This window comes from Lactuca saligna, chromosome 2, assembly GCF_052625555.1.
Source record: "Lactuca saligna cultivar CGN05327 chromosome 2, ASM5262555v1, whole genome shotgun sequence".
NCBI lineage: Eukaryota > Viridiplantae > Streptophyta > Magnoliopsida > Asterales > Asteraceae > Lactuca > Lactuca saligna.
The window spans coordinates 135,438,325-135,461,263 of record NC_136418.1 but is presented as its reverse complement, the minus strand read 5'-3'; the positions used below and the strand labels follow the sequence as shown (position 1 = coordinate 135,461,263).

The window sequence follows — 22,939 nt, the reverse complement described above, 5'->3', positions numbered from 1 at the left end:
ATGTTTCCGCAACTTTATGATTTTGGGATTGTACTTTGATAATTGTTTTTATTCTGAAATACTTTTGAATGATTGGAAAAAGGATTATTGGTGTTTCTGGTTGAATTAAAAATGAAAATTTTACCTTATAATTTTTGGGACGTTACACGATCCCTAAAGTAGTAGTAGCTAGCAAGTAGAAGTTCTGTCAACACAAATTTCATACTTTTTTTAGGGAATCTCTGTAATTTAAATTACACTCGACTTTATCTCAGTGTAATTTATTTTTATAATTTATAGTCATTATTATGAACCTATAAATAAGATTTATTAGTAATTCCATGTTGTTATACTGATTTATCTACTTACGAGAGATGTGTCTAGAATGGTCACGTTGGCTTGGTTGTTTTATTTCAAAAAAGCTATTATATCGAAATGGTCCTGCCACCTAACTATCCTGCCTGGTTGATTCTTACTTGATAGATCTTGATGTAGAAATTGATATTAGTGAGGAATATAGACTATAATTATTATTGTCACAAGGATTACAAAACTAGAGTAAGGCTTAGTACTTTATGCATCCAGGTCTTTTCAAAGTATGAAGCGAAGCTCTGATGAAACCGTCAGTCATCTATTTTTGTCAAGTGAGTGCATAGTTACTTTCATCTTAAACACATACACACACATACATACATACATATATATATATATATATATATATATATATATATATGAAGTATCTAGATAATTACATGCTTATGTGCTTATAATCGGTGCTGAGAATATTATGTGTTAGATAAGATATTATGAGATGATATTTAACTGATTTAATTATATAAGTATTATACACTTATAAATCTGTATTGGATAGTAATAGGTGATGGTAGATAGGAGATAATAGATATGTGATGATAGATAGATGATGATAAATAGGCGATGATAAATAGGAGGTGCCTTGACCTTGACTTGTAATGTTGTGATGTAGTCACCTATCAGAGTATAGATGTCGATCACTGACTAATCTAAACTAGTGATGTGGAAACACTGACATGCTCATAACTTGTTGGTGATGAATTATGAGTTCAGACGATGTAGTAACTACGTATTCATGTGATGATACTCTAACCCTTACTAGAAACATATTAGGGGATTAATCCCTGAAATAGTACTGTCTATGTGATGTAGGTGATGATCCTTAGGAAAAATCCTTCGGAACAAACAAATAAGAAATGCGATGTAGTTGATGATAGGTAAATGCGATGTATGAGATGATCCTTAGGATAAATCCATAGGAAAGAACAAATAATAAAATAAGCATGAGTAATTGGGTTAATTGTTTGATAATTAAACATATTAACTATATTACCATAGGTTGAAAACCCTATGTACTCACCAGGTTTCCCAACCTGACCCCTCAGTTATTTGTATCATAGGAATCGATGCGAAAATACATTACACCAAGAGATTAATGGAAATGTAGATCATTAGTATAAATTAATGTAAAGTCTATTTATGCTTATGTTTTGTATCAATTATGACATCCCAAGTTTTGAAAGAATATCAATATCGAACGTTTCTTTGGAAATGTTTAATGTTCATATTATCTCACATTGAAATAATATTTTTTGGACCAATTCCACAACAAAAAAAAAAACTTGGTTTTAAAATAAACATAAATAAATTTTTTAAAATGACAATAAATTTGAGAATGCCGCACAATCCGTGTAACCTAATTGAAGGAGGCACTATGTAAGTACATAATAAAAGATCAGTAAAAAAAATAATGTATTAGCTAAATCCAGTTGAAATTAAAACTTAATATATAAATGATCAGATAAACCCACCCTCCTTTCACTTAGAATATAAATTCATTCTATTTTTATTAAGTAAAAAGGAAACACACTTATGATCTGTTTGGATTAAGTATAGTCCGTGCTAAAAAAAAATAAGAGTTGCCCACTAAAGACATGAGTATTTGGTGCTCTTTCAACAAAAAGACATGAGTATTTGGGGAATTAGGGACATCTGAATGGGTAAATCATCCTTTTTGTAACATAACATATAAAATCCTTTCAATTAGCTTTAAGTAAGCTAGAAACATCCCCATAAATTCAAAAATAAACAACTACTTCATAGCTATAAAAAAGTGTTTCCATTTGACTTAAGGTAGAAAGAACGAATAAATAGAAAAATCCACGAAAATAATGCATTTCCAGTTAATCCCTAATCTGTTTTTTTGTTTTGTTTTGTTTTTTTTTTTTTTGTTTTACAAATTAACATCATTTATTTTTTCTTCTGTTTCCATAAGTGTACATTCAACTTCACAAATCACTATTAACACATTTATCCAAAAATAATTAAAAAATAGAGATAAACACTCGCCTTTTCTACATCTAACTCTTAATAATACTTCTCTCTCCAAAGTAGTCACTTATGTGCATCTAACTTCCAACATTCTTGAACATTTCCAATGCTTAGATTGACAACTAAAGCATGCTAAATAGTAATGTTGAAACAAAAACAAAGATTTCAAGGAACATGAAAACATACATGAGGTAGATAAGAAAAAAGAAATGAAATGCAAAAAATTAACTCCCTTATAACATGAGGCATCAAATTGTTAGGAATATTGTTGTATGAATACAAGTCATAAGGCAATATATCCTTTGTCCCAAACTATTATGTATAAATTATCACCGGTGCTTGCTGCAATATATTCATTGGTAACCATAAAATGACATCATATCCAGTAGGAAATCAAATTATTAAATAAGATAATTAAAACTAAAAAAGAATCATGCCAGAAAGCATATAGTTAATATGATACATAACACATTTTCAGAATTATATGGAAACCGAAAAGATAAACATTTCTCCAAATGAGAAGTTAATTGCAAATCCAACCCATAAATTTGGAGATTTCATAGATTCCCCACAAAAATAAGAGGTATCCCGAACGTAAACGTAAACTGCCGAATGTCATGAATTTTGACATAAAAGGACATCTTTTTACACATGATATTTATATGTGTCCTAAATCATTATAATTTAACAAAAGATGACATAAACTCTATGAAAAACGTTTTATTATTGTCATAAATATAGTGTTTGTCACTTTTCATGTGTCATTAAAAGTATTCTCTAATAATAATAATAATAATAATAATAATAATAATAGTTTAAAAACAAATACTTTTTAAACGATCAAGGAACTAGCTGAACAATTATTGCATGGAAAATAAACTCAAATTAACAACACTTAAAACGCTAACATAACAAAGTCACAAGTAGGGATGAAAGTGGGTTCAAACCCGGACCCGAAAAACCCGAAACCGGTTAACGGGATTTTATAGAACCGGAAACCGGACCGGTATATAGGAACCGGTTCCGGTTCGGTTCCGGGTATGGTTCCGGGTAAAGTGGGTCTAGAACCGGAAAACCCGGAAACATCAAAGTGGGTAGGTTGGAATCGGATAAAGTGGGTTTAGAATCGGAAAACCCGAAAAAACCGGAATTTTTTGGTAATTACTTACTACTTAGTGTGTTGAACTTTGAAAATTTTCATATTGATATCCCGACTTTGGGGGGCTGTAACTTATTGAATACAAAACCACAATTAACAAAATTAGAGTCTAAAATCATGTACAAAATCTAAAATACACTCTGGAAAAACCCGCATGTCAATCCGACTTTAAACGAATGAGATATGCTTGTGTTAGTATTTTCACATAATACCAAGTATAAAAACAAATAGCTGAAAAGTTGAAAATTTTCAGTTTTGATATCCCGACTTCGGAGGACTGTAAATCATTGAATGTTAAACCAAAAATGACAAAATTATAGTCTAAACTCATGTACAAACTGTAAACTAGAAGTTGGAAAAAACCACATGTCAATCCGACTTCAAACGAATTAGATATGCATGTTTTAAAACTTTCACCGAATACAAAAAAAAAACTAAAAAACTAAAAACTTCCAGCTTTGATATCTCGAATTTTGAGGACTGTAAGTCAATGAATATAAAACTAAAAATGACAAATTTATAGTCTATAATCATGTACAAACTCTAAACTACATGTTGGAAAAAAACCGTATGTCAATTGGAGTTGAAACGAATAAGATATGCATCTTGTAAACGTATCACAAAAACAGGTTCCGGCCCTAAAAGTGGTTCCGGTTCCAAAAACCGGTTCCGGATTTTAGACCCGGTTTACCCGGACCCAATGGACCCAAACCCGGATTACCCGGAACCCGGATAAAGCCAATTTTTAAACCCGGAACCGGACCCAGTTCTATATATTCCGGTTCTAACGGGTGCGGTTCTGGTTTGGTTCCGGTTCCGGTCCGATTTTCCGATTCTAAATCTCATCCCTAGTCACAAGCCAAACAGAAAGCATTCCTATCGCATAGCATATAATACGAGGAACATAAGAAAATGATAAACCACACAGTTTAATCAAATGATTAAATGTTTTAGAATGTTCGATTGATATTCAGTCAACTAAAATCGACTGTAGTCGGATAACATATTGACATTCAATGGATAAGAAACTCCATCGCCAACTGATATGTTAAATATAATATTTTTTAATATTAAATGATTACCAACAAAATAATTGTTTTTAACAAACTATATTTCAATGAAATTTTGTATAGTTTAATATATTATAGAAAAAGAATGATAAAATTGTATAAGAAATTGAACGATGATGTACCATGTAACACCTTGTTTCGAGATATCACTTAATTCAGGGTTTGTGGACCATAATTCGATCATGTAAAGGATTTGGGCTTCGAGGAAGTAAAGTTTGGACCTTAGTGAAGGTTGATAATATTGCTTATGAGATCTAAGCCTTTGATTCGTGTGCTAGAACCAAAGGGTAAAATAGGAAAAGTTATATGTTGGGCTTCTTGCATGGACTATGGTTTAAGTTCGACATTTATTAAGCCAAAAGCAACTAGATAGAATTATGGGGATCTTCAATACCTCTATGTTCATATAAAGAATGCTGAAAACGGAGTTGAAACAGAGAAATTATTGTTGTTTGAAGTTGAATTGGCAGTTGGGGATTTTGCCTTACGTAGGGTGTACGATAGCTACGAATGGTGTAGATGCTGAATTCATATCATGATTTTAATGATCTATGCATAACATAGCTGCTGCTGACCAAAATCCTAACCCTAAGGTTTCGAGCCCTATTTAAAGGCTCTAAATTCTTGGAAACCTTCCCATATCTAGCCTCCATCACCTCATATCGTTCCTTTGAAACTCTAGCCACCAATTGTGAATTTTGGAAGCATTAGTGTGATTTTTTGTGCATTATTGAAGAATGAGTCTATTGGAGAAGCAAGGGTGAGCTCCAAGATTTCTAGACCCAGACTTTGCACTTCATCACCTATCTCTAGAAGGTATGAAGCTTGCATCTTGATGTTCATTTTTTTTAGATCTAATTAGCTCATGGGGTTCTTATGTTTTTTGTTCCTTAACCTTGGTCCTTGTGAGTATGGGTTACTCCAAACCATTTAAATGCCCCCTTTTGATGTTTTTGAGGTTTTAGAGTCATAAAAATGAGAGCTCTCGCACTCTCATCCATCCATGCATGAGTTTTTGAGCAAAAGGTGTCATATTAGGCTTAAAGTTTGGTTGTGTGTTCATCTTGGCCATGCAAAAGGATAAATTCAAAGACTTTATCCATTAAGATATTCATTTAGATTAGATCCAAGAGTTTAAGAGTTTGGCTTTTTGTATTAAGAGCTTAATAGAAGTTTTGGGATTCTTGAGAGAAAAACTTTTGAGAAACACACGGGAACAAATGCTAGAACAAGTTATAATGCAGAGTTAACTCAAAGGATCATAAAGCTCAACAATAATAAGAAGTTAAAGTTAGAAAGTTAGATAATTAGATGCGAAAATGTAAGGAAATATAAATGACAACAAGTATTATATCAAGTAAACACTAAGCTGATTCTTAACAAGGATTTCATTCAAACCAAGTTAGTAAGTATGATCAGCCTAAAGTGATTAAGTAAAGAGTGATTTGCCCCGAAGGAGAGATTAAGATCTTAAGATTAGAGTTTAAGTTCAGTAAGATCTTGAGAATAAGAGAGTAATGAGAGAAGATGTAAGATATAAGGTGAAAGAGAGATGTGTATTGCAATTGAAGCAGAAGACTCTATTTATAGAGTTCAGAGAACATTATAGGAGAATAAATAAAGACTATAATTTAAAATAAGTTTCCATGCAAGGCACACTGGATAATACATAGTAAATCCATAAGTTAAAAACACTAAGTCTTTGTTTTGATATGAAGGTTGCAGATGGCGTTGCCCTTTCTCGTTGCGGTGGCAGAAGCATCATTGTGGTAGTGAGGAGGACTTTAGATTGAGGTTCAAGAGGTTCACTTTCTTGATTGAACAATTTCCCCCTAAGTGACCTCTTTAACCTTCTCACTTGTTGAGTTTCAAAAACTTGATCAGCAACCACCAAAATTTTTTAACTTCTCCCAACCATTTAATCCTTCGGGTGATCTCGAATTTGACTTCGTCAGTTGTGTGCTTTGATCTCTACACTGAAGTCAGAGTGACTTCCAGTTGCCTTTGGGTTAGGCGGTGTATGGTAGTGATGGGAACAAAGTACTTAACATCGATGTTAACTCTTTTGAACACAACTCCCAGTTCTGGAAAGTTGGTTACACCTAAGGATCGCTCTTGATACCCTTCCATATAAATAGGTGCATGATCAAGTGGAGGAAGGTTGAATTTATGAGAAAGTGTCGGATGAATATCAACATCTATTTTGGCCAAATCGACACCGCACATCTCAGGTGCTCACAGGCTTTTTCATAAGCTATCTTTATTTTGGAATGTTTCTCTGATTTTTGTTGAAATACCCTTACGATTAAGAACACCTCTTCCCGATTCATACATGGAAAGTTAGCCTGATTTTGGATATAATCACAGCCTCTTCTTGTCAGAGTGTACTAAATGAACTCAGATTTCATGAACTTTCTGACCTTGTAGTTCTTCACTCCGGAGGGCCTATCGCTTAACCAAATATCCTCGAACTTGGATCCATGCTTTCTGTGAAACTTGTTAAGATGTTCGAATTCCAGAGGTAGCCTTTGATCATCAGGGAGGCTTTGGTCGAAGGGTTCAAAAATGATGAAGAGCATGACATTTGGAGAAATGGGAATATCCCAGTAGCTGTCTTCTGGAGGTTCAACATATGTTAACACTGACATGTAGCCTTCATCGAGAAGCCTGCAGGTTAGATTAACCCATGAGTTGATTAGGGTTTCATCCATGATGGTGTCAAACCCATGGTCTCTCCAAAATTTATTAGCAAACTTAGGTGCATTCAAGTTGATTTTTCTTTGTTTTGTTGTTGGGTAGTCGTCGGAATGTTCAGATGACATTGTTGGCTCTAGGTTTCAAAGTTGAGGAGGGGTTTCTTAATGAGCAGAGTCATGTTGTTCATCTTGAATTTGTTGTTGTTGTGGAGGAGATTTCAGAGGAGAACGCACCGGAGTGGGAGTTTTTTTCTTTATGAGGAGAAGGCACCAGAGTGAGAGTTTTTGTTGAATCCAAAGTTAAGATTGGAGATTGATGAGCTTCAATCCTTGGTTAAGTAGATGAAAAATGAGATGGACCGTAGTTTGGTATGGGGATTGCTGATTGAGATTGACGGAGCAACGGTTGAGAACGTTCACTTCCCCCTTTTGAGGAAGTAACTTGTTGCTCCTCAAACCATTGATGAAGACCATCAATCTTGGTGAAAACGTTATTGAATTGAGACTTGAGGAGATCAAATAGTTGATGATTGTTGGGGATCTTTGTGTTGAACAACAGTTGATGGATGTCTTTTGTGAGCTTTAGAAGTTCTTGACCATGAAAGCTTGCGGTCACGGAGCATCGAAGGTTGTTGATCATTGATTGAAGGACTGCAATGGTTGATTAGTAAGCATTGTGAGTTTCCTCAACAAGCTTCTTGGATTGAATAGCCTGATCCGCAATCGATGATTGAAGTTCGGTTTTGATTGCGGTGACTTCCTGAATGAGACGTTCAGCGGTTGCTAGGAACTCTTTGTGGTCTGCGGTTCTGTTGTTATCCACAGCTCAAATACCCATTTCAACTTTGAGTGATATCCTTTTAGCAGCCAGACGTTCCCTTGTCTCTAATCGTTTAAGTCTTTCATTAATAGACTGCGGACCGGCAACTTCCGTTGGTTGTGGGGTTGTAACTGCGGCTAAGATCTTATCAACTTTCTCCTGAAGACTCAAAAATTCCTTGCGAGTGATGACCATTTTCTTCCTTTTATTCTTCCTTTCGCTTGGAAGTGGAGTCCTGAGAACCGCTTGAGTATTCAATATCAAACACCATAATAAAGTTACCTGATTGAGTTGGTTGATTAACTTCAGTCATATACAGATCATCCAGACCAAAGGTTGGTACGAAGCTAACTTCTATTGTTGTACCGTCTTCATTGGATCCATGGATTTCAACAGTTAGAGGGGGCTTGGAAGGACCTGCACCACCTTGAAGATCTTGAGCTTTCCGGATTGTTTCGGCCATGGTGGTCATCCAGTCATGAACTTTGAGGATGGTGGCTATTGTGTCGGCATTATTGATTGCATCCACGCAGTACTTGGCAATAGTTTGAATTTTCTGCTCATTCTGCTGCTGTTGTTTGGTTTGTTGATCCTTGCGGGCCTAGAATTCCCTTCGAAAAGCTTCATACTTTTTGACTTCGGATTCAGTATTCGGTTGATACCGAATCCAAGAGTCATCAGAATCACATCCGTCAAATCCTTGATGTCGCACAGGGGTGTCCCCCGGGTTCATGGATCCTTGCACATTTGTGCTCACCATGCCTAAACCACCTGATTGTAAGGTAAGAAGAGTAGGATTTTCGGAGCTTCCTTGGTTCTCCTTGACCCGTAGTTAAGTCTAGCCTCAGCTTAGTTCTGGCTAGGGTTGAAGAAGTGCTCTGCGGTTAGGAAGGTGTATCAAGTGTTTGTGTGACAGCAAGAAGTATGGAGCACAACTCCTGTGGTTCAAAAAAAGTGAATATGGGAATCCCTCGATACCTTAGGGTGTTTTGAGCCAATTAAATCCTCTTAGGATTCAACTGGGACCAAATCTCCATTATCAGATGAAACAGACACTCCTTCTGTGTCTGAGTAGCTGGAGAGGGTTGTAGCAAATGGGTTTACAGGGACCCCAAGGATTACTAGAGTCTTTTGAGAGACTTCAGTATTTTTCTAGTCACACATTTGGCTAGGGCTTGGGTTGGTCCTTTGTCTCTTGTGAAAAAGTGTTGGTCCGGAGTCATTGTCTGACTCTTCTTCAATATTGACAGGGGAGCTTTGCGGATGAGCAGGGGTTTCATCCGAGGACACAACAACTTTATGTTTCTTGGTGGATTCACCTTTCTTTGATTTGTTGTGGGGGGCTTTCTTTGATGATACCGGCTTCTTTAGCCTTCTGGCTAGTGGTTGACTTGACTGTGTAGTAGTAGTTGGGACTATGGTACTCACTGGACCATGTGGTTCTGTGGAGGCTAATATGGACTGACTGGGGTAGAGGTGGGGTAGAAAGGTATGGGTCAATACCTTCCATAGCCTCAATATGATCTGTGACTTCTTTGGTTTCAAGTCCAACATACATCAAGATATATGTGGGTAATTGTCTTAGTGGTCCAAAGATATACTGATCATTTGAGGGTGTGTACCTTTTAAGATAACGGGTGATGAAGATATTAATGTCATTCCCCATGCTGATTCTTGCATCGTAGTGGAGGTCTGAGATGCACAAAGACCAAAAGCGTGCGAAGGTGAGTTCTGTTGTGGTTTCCCTTGGATTCTCCTTTGGAATGTATTGAAGAAAGTCATCCCATAAGATATGCCCATAGTTAACATCATTCCCTATAAAGATGCTCCACACCAGTTCAAGTAGCATGAGACCCATGTTGTCTATGTCTCCGGTTCTGCCAGAAAGACTCTAGATGATGAAGTGATAGATAAATTGCTAGACCGCAGCAGTTAGTTTTTCTTGAATTCCCAAATGCCTTTGAGTTTCTTTTAATAGCCCATTTGGTAGAGAGTAGAGATGATGTCGTTCATGCTTGGAGTGTAAAATCTTGTGGAGGGAAGAACACGAAGATTTATTGCGTTTTGGAACTTTTCTTTAGTCAAGATGACCAAAGAATCATCAACCAAGTTCAGATGAACATCCTGTAGAGTTTTGATTGGGAGAAACACCGAAAATGCACATTTAAAGAGGGTTGAGAGTGGAACAACATCAGTGAACAAATCAAAAGCTCCAAACAGGGGGTAAGAAGATATGAACTTGATCATTAGTCAAATGGATTTGTTGTAGGATGTATGATCTTTAAAAATTTCCCTAAAATTGCTTGAAGCAATTTATTGTGATTGATTTCTCATAGTGGATTCAGAACCAGTAGGTTGCACTGACCCTGATGCTTTGGATTGCTTCTTCGATACACCAGACTTCACTATTTTGAAAAAGTTATGGAACTTGCAGAAAGTTTTTGAGTGCAAGAAGATGAAGATCGTTTAAGAGTTCAGAAAGCGTAAAGCTTTCTTGGGGGGGGGGGGGGGGGGGAGTGTTTATATAGTTCTGTATCTCAAACATTTATTATATTTACCCTATCTACAATTGTTAATGGTAAAAACCCTGGGGTTTTAACCATTATTAGCCACAAATAAAATAAATTAAAATAAATTATTATATTTTGTTGTTTTTAAAAAATAGGGCATTTAATGAAATGCTAGGCCCATTATCACACGTTTGGAAAACGTGTGGTGAGGGGCGATAACCCATTGAATAAAGGTGGAATTTGGAACGGATTTGACTTCTTATGGGTAACGAGGATTTGACAGTTTAAGGAAAAAGATTTCTTAAAATATTTATTTTATGGGAAACTGGTTTATTTGTCATCACACCTAAAATAGGTTTGACACCAAAAATTTATTTGAAAAGTAACTGAAACGTTGTATGTTACAAAACGAATGTTTGAATTTAATATGAAAGAATTTTTATTTAATGAGAAACATTAAATAGCACACAATGTTCCGGGGAATCCGGGGAATTTATGAAGTTTTTGAGAATTCATTAAATGTGATTGCAGATTGATTCATCAATGCATATTGATTCTTCACTGTAGTAGATGTTAATGTGATCGCGGTGGTAGAAACTGAGGAACACTTGACAAAAGAGTCAGAATCAACAAATAATAAGGGCCCAAAAAAAGTATGATATATGGTTGCGGTATACGAGGTATACTGAAACCATGCATGACAGATATATTTAATTAGGACCGCAATGGAGACCAAAAATAGTCTGCGGTACCTATCAATTCAAAAAGAATTGAGGATCCAGATTCATCATCCCTAACATTTGTAGAAAACTGTTGAGTTTTGTTGCATCAAGTGCCTTTGTAAACACATCCACAATCTCTTCGTGAGATGGGACATAAATTATTTCAATGTTACCTTTGAGTATATGGTCCTTGATGAAATGGTACTGGAGATCAGTGTGCTTCGTCTTCGAATGGTAAATATGATTATGAGAAATCGCTATAGCACTCTCTGAATCACAATAAATCAGTATCCAGAGCATTATGTATCCATAGTCCATCAATTAGGTTTTCATCCATAAGACTTGAGAACAACAGCTTGCTGCGGACACATACTCAACTTCTGCGGTAGACAGAGAAATGCAATTTTGTTTCCGTAAAGACCAGCTAACCAGTCTTCCTCCAAGAAATTGACAACCAGCTAAAGTACTTTTCCTATCCAATCTGCATCCATCATGATCCTTATCAATAAAGGATTGAAGGCTGAAGTCGTTCCCTGCGAGATACCATAGGCCGACAACTTTGCTTTCTTTCAAGTATCTGAAAATCTGTTTGCCTGCGGTTAAGTGCGATACTTTGGGGTCGGCTTGGTACCTGACACATAAGCCTATTGCGAAGACAATATCTAGTCTACTTGCGGTGAGGTACATCAAAGAACCAATCATTCCTCTATAAGTTTTGTGGTCCACTGATTCTCCGGAAGGATCAGTAGAAATCATATATCCGAAGGCCATAGGAACAATTATCCATTGCGTATTTCTTCAGCAAATCAGAGGTATATTTTTATTGATGAATGAATATCCCTTGAGGGACTTGTTTCACTTGGAGTCATAAAAAGAAGCTAATCTCTCTATTCATGCTCATTTGGAACTTCTTGGTCATGAGCAATGCAAATTCATCCACAATACCTTGATCTGTTAACCCGAATATGATATCATCCACATAGATTTGAACAAGCATAAGGTGATTACCATTTACCTTATGATTTCTTTTATTATGTTGTTGGATTCAATTAAAGAAAAATACAATAAATCACCGCGAGCCAATAACAACAGAGAGAGATGGTGACAATGGATCACCACACTTCCCTACCGTGCACCTTAAATCATATTCAAAGTGTAATGTTCCTAGGTACGGTTCCGACCAACACCTACCTTTCTTGCGGTACACGAGCCGACCTTATCTATGATGATATATTGTGGATGCAAATCATGATAAATCCTCAATTCTTCCTTCCTTAAATATTCTAATATTTTGTTTTTCCTACAAAAAGATAACAACGAGGATGACTTAACTTGTTCATATAAAACAAAATTAATATTTGGCATTATTGTACTCGATTGTTCGATATATTCACCAAATTTATACCAGTGGAAAAGAAATAATTAACGAGTGATCGACAAATAATAAAAACAACAAAAAAGTAAATTACATTACTCGTGTTTCGTGTAGGCGTTAAAAGCCATGTTTAGTCTTTATTTTTAAGAGTTAACCCGGGTTATCCCTTGTTTGATTAAAAGTTGTAAGTATCATCTCTCATTAGTTTAAAGTTGCATTTTTCATCCCTTGCGAGACGTGAAATACTTATTCTATAATTTTTATTCTTTTTTGATTTATTTTATTTCTCTTATAATTATTTATAGTATACAAAAAAAAAAAAAAAAACCCACCTGTGCGTCTTAATACTAACCCTTTCCCCTTCTAAACTCCATTTCCCATAAATTATTTGATAGACAAAACCATCACCACAACTGGACCACTCATCCACCACCGTTGACCACCACTTATTTTTCTATGAGAAACACCGTCAACGACCCTTTCATCCCCCGTTCTTGTTCTCAGCAGTCATCAAGCCATAAACCACCACGTCCTTCACCATCGCCACCCTCTTGTACAAACACCATTCAAATAAGATAAATACAAAATACACACACTTTTTGTGTACGTGTGTTGACATGATACAAAAAGAGGGAAAATGGGATGCATCATCGCCACCTATACGTTAGGGTTTTGAGATCTACTTGTAGGATAGGGTTTCGAATTTGCGTGGGTTGCTGGAGATGGAGCTGTCATCGCCGGTTGTATGCCGCCATCGTCAACCGTTCGCAGATCTACACTCCTGGTAATGGTTGTTGAAGGTGAAAGGGTATGCCGGATGTGAAGCACGTGCTTGTTGGAGCTGAGAAAGAGGACAAGGGAGATTGTTTCATCTTCTTCATCCGAACCCGTCTTTGTCGGTGTACAACCCAACATCCAAAATGATCGACGGACCCGGTGAGATGTTGGTGGTGGAGTTGGTTGTTTCAATAGATTTGGTGATGGTATTGATCGTATGTAGGAGGGAGAGAGAGAAGGAGAGAAGCAATGTCGGTTGTTTCTGATATAAAAGACCGTTGTCTTCGGTAGGGATGAGCGTAGAATGGAAACGGTACCGATCGGTACCATTTCCAATTTCTCGAAAATCAAATTTGATCGGAAGTCAATCCCGAGTATCGTACTAAATTAATGTTACCGTTACCTATAGGGAAAATGATATCGATTTTCAATACTAGTACGTACCGATACAAAATTCTGAATTTCATGATTTTAGAGTATCGAGTATCGTACCATACAAGTACAGGTACGGATCGAGAGTTGGTATAAACTGTTCATCCCTAGTTTCCGGTGGCGTGGCGGTGGTGGTGAGATGTCCATAGTCGTTGGGATGTTATTGAAAAAGAAATAGAGAAGAGAAATTATTGTTAAAGTAGTAATATATCATATTCATTTCAATAAAAGAATAAAAATTAAATAAAACTCAATATTAAACCTGAAAAATAAATGAAAAAAAAGAAATATGACAATATTATAATTTCATGTTTACAGTGAAAAAGCTTACACCATTTTACGAAAAAGGTATAAAACAATTTCTGAAAATAAATACCTTTTTGCCGGTTTTCAAAACAAAAAATGATTATTTTCTAATTTATTATTATCAACTGAAAATATCAATGTTTAGTTTGACTTGATTATACTACGTTTTTGATATATTTAGGAGTTAGATGACACGTGTAATCAACAAAGATTTGTCGACAAAAACAGGAGGACAAGGGAGGTGTTACCAAGACAAGAAGAAATAAATAAAATCCTTTATATTATGTCACTGCTTACGTCACTCCTTCGAAATGTGTTTTTGGCAAGTCATGTACCTGCATGAGTATTTGATCAATAATCTTTTCGCAATTAAACAAATTTTTGTGGGAACTTTATTTTATTTTATGTTTTTTAATGAATAAATATAAGTTTTCTTTGAATAAATTTCATATTTATATAAAATAAAAATTCTAGAAAATTTTAAATTTTAATCTTATGAAAAATTAAAATATGATGTCTTTTTTTAATTTAAAATTTTATCCTTAAACCGGCACTAACCGGTTTCAATGGTTCATTTCCAAATTTTACCGATTTCAATGGTTTAATAGGAGACGGTGTTTTTTTTGTTAATAGAACAAAAATATATAGATTCTTTTTGTAGATTTCGAAAAATTATTCAAACAAAAAAGTTTATATATATATATATATATATATATATATATATATATATATATATATATATATATATATATAACCAAGATGAATTAACAAAGATAAATTTTGATAGGAAAATAAAAAGGTATTTAAATATATATTTTTTTTAGCAAATAAACAAAATGAATAATTCACTTTTATTACAATTTATTTTTAAACAAATTAAAAAAAAATTCACTTTTATTACAATTTTAATTAATATCAACAAATTTATCGTAAAAATGAATCATTCGGAAATTGCTTTGTGAATCATGTTATTTTTTATTTATCTATCGATACGTTTGTTTTGTTCTTCAAAAAATATACGGAAGCAAAATTCTTAGCTTCCTACCTAAAAAAATTATATATATATATATATATATATATATATATATATATATATATATATATATATATATATATATATATATATATATATATACCCCGACACCCCTGTAATAGCTAGAGGCTTCCTTCCTCTATCATATTTTGGAAAGTGAACAAACAATATGGACGCAGTAACAAACACAGTGGCGATCTCATGTGTTATAGCAGTTGTACTATGCGCATGGCAGTTGGTAAATATTTTGTGGTTGAGACCAAAAAAGCTGGAGAAGCACCTGCGGAATCAAGGTTTCAAAGGAAACAAATACAGATTGTTGTATGGGGACATGAAAGAGGTTTCTATGATGTTCCAAGAATCAAGATCTAAGCCTATAAGTTTGGATGACGATGATGGTGTTCTCGCACGTGTTACGGCTTTCTCCCTTCATTCTCTGCAAAAACATGGTTAGTTTCTTCAATTCATTAAATAGAGTATGAAACAAAAAGATGAAACTTTTGCAATTTCTCAATGAAATTTGGATTGATGTTCATGATCTTTTGAGTATAGTGAGAATGTCAATTATCTTATATAAACTAAACTAGTGATAGTCATGGGTTTTCTTTCTCTGTTCATACGTTGGTACTTTGAAGCTTTAGGGGAATTAATGTCTAAGATATTTTATTTTGTTTTGGTTATCCTACCAATATGGGGCAGATAATTAAACATAATATTAAGATTTGATAGATAATTCAAGTGTTTTATTTTTTAATTAAGATCGTAATTTTTTTCTTGAAATATATGTCTAGTTCTTGTTATGGGTCGTTATCAATTCTTTATACTACAGAACTATGTATGGTCTGTATATCTAACACAATAAGTCAATAATGATAACAAGTGGCACGATTCTATGTTGATAAGTGACCGCCCAAATTAATTATAATGTTACAAATAAAGAGTCCACATCACCATTTCTTCACTGATTTTGGAACTTATAGATTTAAAAATCAAGATAATATTAAAATTTATACTTCTAATTAAACTAGCTGGCTTTACAATTTACATAGACCATCAATTAGTTTAGATAAAATTTTGTATTTTTGCATACATAATTAAGTGTGAACAGTTTTCTTTTAATAGCTACAAGCGTGAATACTTTTATGAATTTTAAATTTCTACACGAGTAAATGTAATTGTAACACGACCAACTATCAAATTTTGTTTTAAAAGGTCCTTAATGTTATTTTTGTAGTTTAGAGGCATAAAATCATTTTTTACCTACTAAAAAGGGACCTTGAATTGTAATTGCCGGTTTTCCTTCATGTTTTGGCTTTTTTCACTAAAAAGAAAATTTAAATTAAAGTGAGAAATTAAATATCTTTCAACCTTTTGTTCTTATAAATCCTCATACCAAATTAAATAATGACACATATAATATTTAATGCTAATTTAATGATATTTTAGTATACTAATATGACACATGTCATTATTTAATTAGGTAGGAGGATTTATAAGAACAAAAGTAGAATGATATTTAATTTCTCAATTAAAATACACCTTATTATATCACTCGCGTCCTCACCGACCACAAATTTATGTTCATCTTCAAGAACACTCACCTTCCCTATTCTCAATCATAGACCTTCACATGAATTGTTCGTCTCTCCAAGATTTCACCTTATTCCAATCAGGTTTCACTCTCTGCTCGGTATCTTTGGTTAGAATCTCTTCTTCATTTTGATTTCCATAGATATACAAGTCGATGAAGCTGCACAACAGCCCAACAAGGATGTTTATTCGATTTCTTCTTCATTCGATTTCCTTGGTTTGAATCTTATTCATTTCGAGTTTCATGGTTCTACAAGTTGGAAGGCATGAGTTTGAGCTACATGTGATTATTGTGGGAGTTGGGAGGAAGATGAACAAAATTGTAGTGCCACCAACTAAAACCGAAAATCAAAACCTGCATTGGCTTAGCGCTTGCTTGTGGAAGGGGCAAAATAGTTAACCTGCATCGAAGATGAATACAAGTGCATATTTCACTTGTTTTTGTTTTTGTTTGTTGATAATCTTGCTTGGAAACCATCTGGAATCGTTTTGCCCAAACCTAGAATTGTTTTTGTTCCAGATGCCTGTGTTCTTAATCCCTTACCATAAATTAAAGAAGGGGGTGAGAGACACACACAACAACAAGAAATAGCCCTATTCTTGACTCGAAGAGGAAGAGACTACCTAAACCCATGTATTTCGATTTCTAATTTATTTTAGGGCCTACAAATAGGATACACAGGTGGTTGAGAAAAGTTTGATTGTTTTTTTTGGGATTGTCCATGACGGATCGTTGTGTTCATTTCATATTCACGAACAAGAAAGGTGGTAGAAATGATGAGAAAGAGAGAGAGAGAGAGAGAGAGAGAGAGTGTATGTGTGTGTGTGAGAGAGAGAGAGAGAGAGAGAATGAGTGAGTGAGTGAGTGAGTGATGACATTAGAGACTAATGGTAAGGCCTTCTGTGGTGGTCATTGGCGGAAAATGATTGTGAATTAGGGTTTTTCATCAGCACTGACTAGGTAATCATCGATGGTCAACATATTAGAGAGCGAGTAAGGGGGCAACGAAGGAGGCTTTGGCTCTTGCACTTCTGGAACTGCAATTCTATAGCGACAATTTAACTGGAGGAAAAGAGCAACATCTTAATTGATGAAGGGGATGTGGCATCTTACTTGATGAGGTGGATTTGTGATTTAATGACATGGCTTTTAATTTGTGCTGACTATGCTTCTAACTTTTGCTGGCCAGACTATTAGCCGGTAGTAAGTCAAGGATTTCAAAAATAGTGACCTTTTAAAATTTAAAAGTGAAGTTTATACACCTGTAATGCAAGAAAAAAAGATGAGGGACCTTTTAAAACAAAACCTGGTAGTTGGTTGGGCTACATTGACATTTATCCTTCTCACACTTATGAATGTGAGTCCTTTACAGTTCACACACTTGTAAGTTGTAAGTCGAACAACATGATGAAGATCATGCACTTTTTTTAACCCCTCAAATAAAAAGTTATGTGCAAACTGCATTTTTTTTTTTGTAACTTAATTTTGTTTTTTCTTTTTAATTGATTAGATAATTGTAAAATAAATGTAGATTTTTGACAAATGTTGTATAGAGTAGGTAATTAAATAAGCATTAATTTTTTTTGTAAACAACTAACCAAAATATTTATTTAAGATATGGACTTTAGTCCAGGCTTGGTCATGAGACCAATCTTTATCAAATAGGGGGTGCTATTTTCTTTTGTGGTAATTTCATATAAAAAAAATAAAATGAGACCCACCTTTTGAGCCATAAATTCTTGAAACTCTCCATGCTTCAAAGGGTCCAACGAATAGTCACCCCGAAACCCACCTTACCATAAATCTACTATGATGAATCGAAATTCATTCTGGTACACCGTACATATCAATTTCTTATAAGTTTTGATACTTGTCATTGTGTAGTATTTTTTAAATAAATAATGTCCACATGTCAATTTGTGGCTTTTTTTTCTTCAAATTTTAAACTAAAAAGCCACATATTTTTTTTCTATATATACATATAGTGTATTAAATGTAATGAATGTAAAAATAAATTGAAATAAATACATTATTTTCTTTCAATATTAAATTATTTTTAATCAATCCGTATAAAATACGTGTTTCACATCTAATCTTTGTAATGTTAGACTTAGGTGCTGTTTGTTTTTTTTTAAAAAACCACTTCAAACCACTTATTGTTGTGCCGCGCAGCACTTGGCCTTTCACAGCTGTTTGTTTTCCTGAAGACTCCTGACTTAAAAACTGTTGCGTGTGTGCTGCGTGGCGCAACACTAAACCAACTGCTTCAAACCTCTTCGCGCCTTACTTTAACTTACTGCAGCAATATGCAGACATTAAAAAACAAACATAGTTTTTATTAAATGTTGCAGACTTTTATTCTACCTCTTCTGCTACAGAGGATTACAGAGGTGGTCCGCAGACTTAAGACATTTTCGCTTCGAAAAAACAAAAAGCACCTTAGTGAAAAAAATCATAAGGATCTTCAGAGACATTCGAATTCATCGCATTATACTATTCTATCCTATTAGCTGTAAATACCTATGAAGCAGGAAAGATTCTTTGCTTTTCTACATTGTATTTTGGTGCATTCTTCTTTCTTTCTTGGTCTTCCCCCACAAGGAGGTGTGGTCTCATGATTGTAACATGTCATTCATTGTGTAGGGGATCAACCTTGCATAATATAAGTGCACAATCCCTTCCACCTAATTTGTATCAAATCATAGTCAGTTGTGGATGCTCTAATTGGCTTAACAAAATAAACAAATGGTTTGAAGACAGTAAAACAGTTGGAACAGTTAACCATTATGGATGCTCTAATTAGCCAAACAAAATAAACAATCTTATGATGTCCTCAGATTTTACTTGGCATGAATATCCAACCTAAATCTTGAATATAAATGATATAAAAATATTAAAATTTTACTCTGGGCACCCCTTGACTTTAAGGTTCTCATTCCAATCAAACATTCAAACATTTAATATAAAAACGGAATTGGTAATTGATTTTGGGCATAAAGTTAGCTTCTTTTTTGCAGTTGCAGTAATAAGATATATTAGTTTGTATATAAGTTATAACTGGAATTATTCCTTATGCAGGTAAAAATTACATCACATGGATGGGATGGAAACCAAGAGTGACTATTATGGACCCTGAGCTCATTAAAGATGTATTCGTAAAATTAAATGACTTTAAAAAGCCGAGATCTAATCCAATGGCTAGGTTAATAGCAACGGGATTAGTGACATACGAAGGCGATCAGTGGGCTAAACATAGGAAACTAATCAATCCAGCTTTTCATATGGAGAAGCTAAAGGTACTTTGGTAACTACGGTTTATTTTTCTAATGGATAATTACTAAGATTACCAAATTGGGTGAGACCCGATCTTACAATGATCACTTTTTGAGCAAATATCACAAAACTTTTTTTTTTTTTTGCCAAATGATGATCTCATTTTGAAAAATTATCACAATCTTTATTAGTTTTTCTAGTAGGGACCATTCATAAAGACGTTTGGAAAAAAAAACACATTATGCTTAATCGATTTTGGTCATTTTAATTTAGTGATAAATCCTTTTTAAGTTGTGTTATTAAATTTGTACGCCTTATCAATGTTACCTATATTATGTATCCAGAATATGGTACCAGCTTTCCAGTTAAGTGGTGGTGAAATGTTTGGAAAATGGGAGAAGTTGGTTTCATCAAAGGGATCATGTGAGATCGATATTTGGCCTGACCTTCAAGCTTTAACAAGTGACGTTATATCAAGAACCGCATTTGGGAGTAATTATGAAGAAGGAATTAAGATATTTGAGCTCATAAAAGAACAAGGTGTACTTACAATGGAGGCACTACAATCACTTTACATCCCCGGATCTAGGTAAATCTAGTTGGTTATATATTATGCTTTTAGGAGTAGCGACCACCACAAAATACCTAAAAATTTGGGTGTGCGTGTGTGTGTTTTTTTTTTTTTGCGAAATTACATCATATTTGCAAAATGACATGCCTTGTGAAAAGATGATGACTTTTTAACAATGATTTTTGTGATTGGGATAATTAATAGTGAAAGAATTTGGCAAATATGCAAATTCCATAGTGAGAAATGAGAGGGTATTTTGTGTAATATGTTTAAAAATGTGGACAATTTTTTATTATACACCTCCAAGATTATTTTTGAGATTACCCATAATAGAAAAGTAAATCTAAGTAAACTTAATTGTTTATACTACGATTTATGCATAGGTTTTTTCCAACAAAGAGGAACATACAGATGAATGTTATTGATATAAAAGTAAAGCATTCTATAAGAGGTATCATTAACAACAAGCTCAAGGCAATGAAGACTGGAGAAGGTAACAATGGTGATTTGTTAGGAATAATGCTTGAATCTAATATTAAAGAGGTTGAGCAACACCAAAACAAGAATCATGGGATGACTATTGATGAAGTCATTGAAGAGTGTAAGCTTTTTTACTTTGCTGGACAAGAGACAACATCAAGCTTGCTTGTATGGACGATGATCTTATTAAGTAAGCATCAAGAATGGCAGTCACGTGCTAGAGAAGAGGTTTTAAATGTCTTCGGGGACAAAAATATGGATTTAGATGGGCTAAATCACCTCAAAGTTGTAAGTACTTTTATCCCTTGGTTACTTCTAGAATTTTCAATGGTTGGCTTGACATGTTTGATTTTAAACTTGTTAAGATTTGCAACATAACCCAACCTATGTACTATAAATTGGTCAACCTTGGTTGACGTGTTTGAATATCAAAGATTACATAAAATAAATATAGTTTAAAGTTAGCTGAATAAGTTACAAGCTCAAATAAGTGTTCCTAATTAAAAAACCAAAATTACAACTTAATTTTCTAGATAACATTCTAAGATTTGCAACTTTTGTTTTTTGGCTTGTTTTGTAGTTTTTTAGTTTATAAGATTAGCATAATATAAAATTAAAAAAATATATACCCAAACAATTTGATGACTTGTATATGTCAAAAATTCCGGCCCTTACTCAACAACCTGTTTTATTAAAGTTGTTCTTTAGGTTGAAAATGTGTAATTAAAATGATTGAAAATTTAAATTCAATCCGCTAACAACTATAGTTAATTCTCATAATTATATATGGTAGTTTTGTGTCTCTAAAAAGTATCATGTTTTTTTTCCACATAGGTAAATATGATTTTCCATGAAGTACTAAGGCTATACCCTCCTGTTGTTGGACTAGCCCGTAGAGTTGACAAAGAGATCACATTGGGAGAATTTTCGCTACCATCTGGGATTCTAATCGGATTACCCATCATGCTAATTCACTATGATGAGGAATGTTGGGGTAGTGATGCCAAGAAATTTAATCCAAATAGGTTTTCTGAAGGAATCTCAAAGGCAACCAAAAATCAAGTCATTTTCCTTCCCTTTGGTTGGGGACCTAGAATCTGTGTTGGACAAAACTTTGCATTGTTGGAAGCTAAAATTGCCCTCGCAATGATCTTACAAAAGTTCTCTTTTGAGCTTTCACCATCCTATGTCCATGCTCCTCATACTGTTCTCACCCTTCAACCCCAACATGGCGCTCATTTAATTCTGCATAAACTTGAACAATAGAAGATTGTTATTTTGAGTTCAATATGGTTGGCTTATGTATTATTACACCGTAATATTGTATGAAAGAGATATATGCAACATATTGTATATTAAAAAACTATTATATATAGTTGTAGTCTTGTAGAGTACATCTATGTATTGTTATATGGAGGAAGTATGTATTAATCCAATCACATGTATCTTTTTCAATAAGCTATGATCGCTATAAACTAACCGAGGTTTTCGGAAATGATCATATAAGTGGACGGATACACTGCTGAAACAATATAACGGCCAAAACAGTTTGGGCTAATACGACCATTTTTTAGCAATTAGAAACAACGGAAATATCCGTCTAATATATTTTTCTCTCCATCAACTTTGAAGTTAAAGTGTAAACAACCAAAGGGCGGTGGATTGTAACAGATTGGCGACTGATATTAAATGCACAACTTTTGCTACAGATTAGAAAAGGGTAGTTACCAAAGGGCCGCGGTATGTAGTGATCATCTCATATAAAAGGTCAGGAGTTCAAG

At 34.2% G+C, this 22,939-nt stretch overlaps 1 protein-coding gene across 1 annotated transcript; it reads left to right on the top strand.

The window, feature by feature from the left end:
• Nucleotides 1–15,356: 15,356 nt before the first annotated feature.
• LOC145031718 (cytochrome P450 CYP72A219-like) lies at nt 15,357–22,653 on the top strand. The gene is made up of 5 exons (XM_078980324.1): nt 15,357–15,692; nt 19,913–20,130; nt 20,452–20,696; nt 21,062–21,446; nt 21,993–22,653. Exons 1-5 carry the CDS (start codon nt 15,413–15,415, stop codon nt 22,422–22,424), a joined length of 1,560 nt encoding a protein of 519 aa, XP_078836450.1. The 5' UTR covers nt 15,357–15,412; the 3' UTR covers nt 22,425–22,653.
• Nucleotides 22,654–22,939: the final 286 nt, after the last annotated feature.

Coding starts and splice junctions, on each gene's coding strand:
- LOC145031718 (XM_078980324.1), top strand. CDS start 15,413: ATGGACGCAGTAACAAACACAGTGGCGATCTCATGTGTTATAGCAGTT. Junction 15,693..19,912: donor TCATTCTCTGCAAAAACATG/GTTAGTTTCTTC, acceptor TTCCTTATGCAG/GTAAAAATTACATCACATGG. Junction 21,447..21,992: donor GGCTAAATCACCTCAAAGTT/GTAAGTACTTTT, acceptor TTTTCCACATAG/GTAAATATGATTTTCCATGA.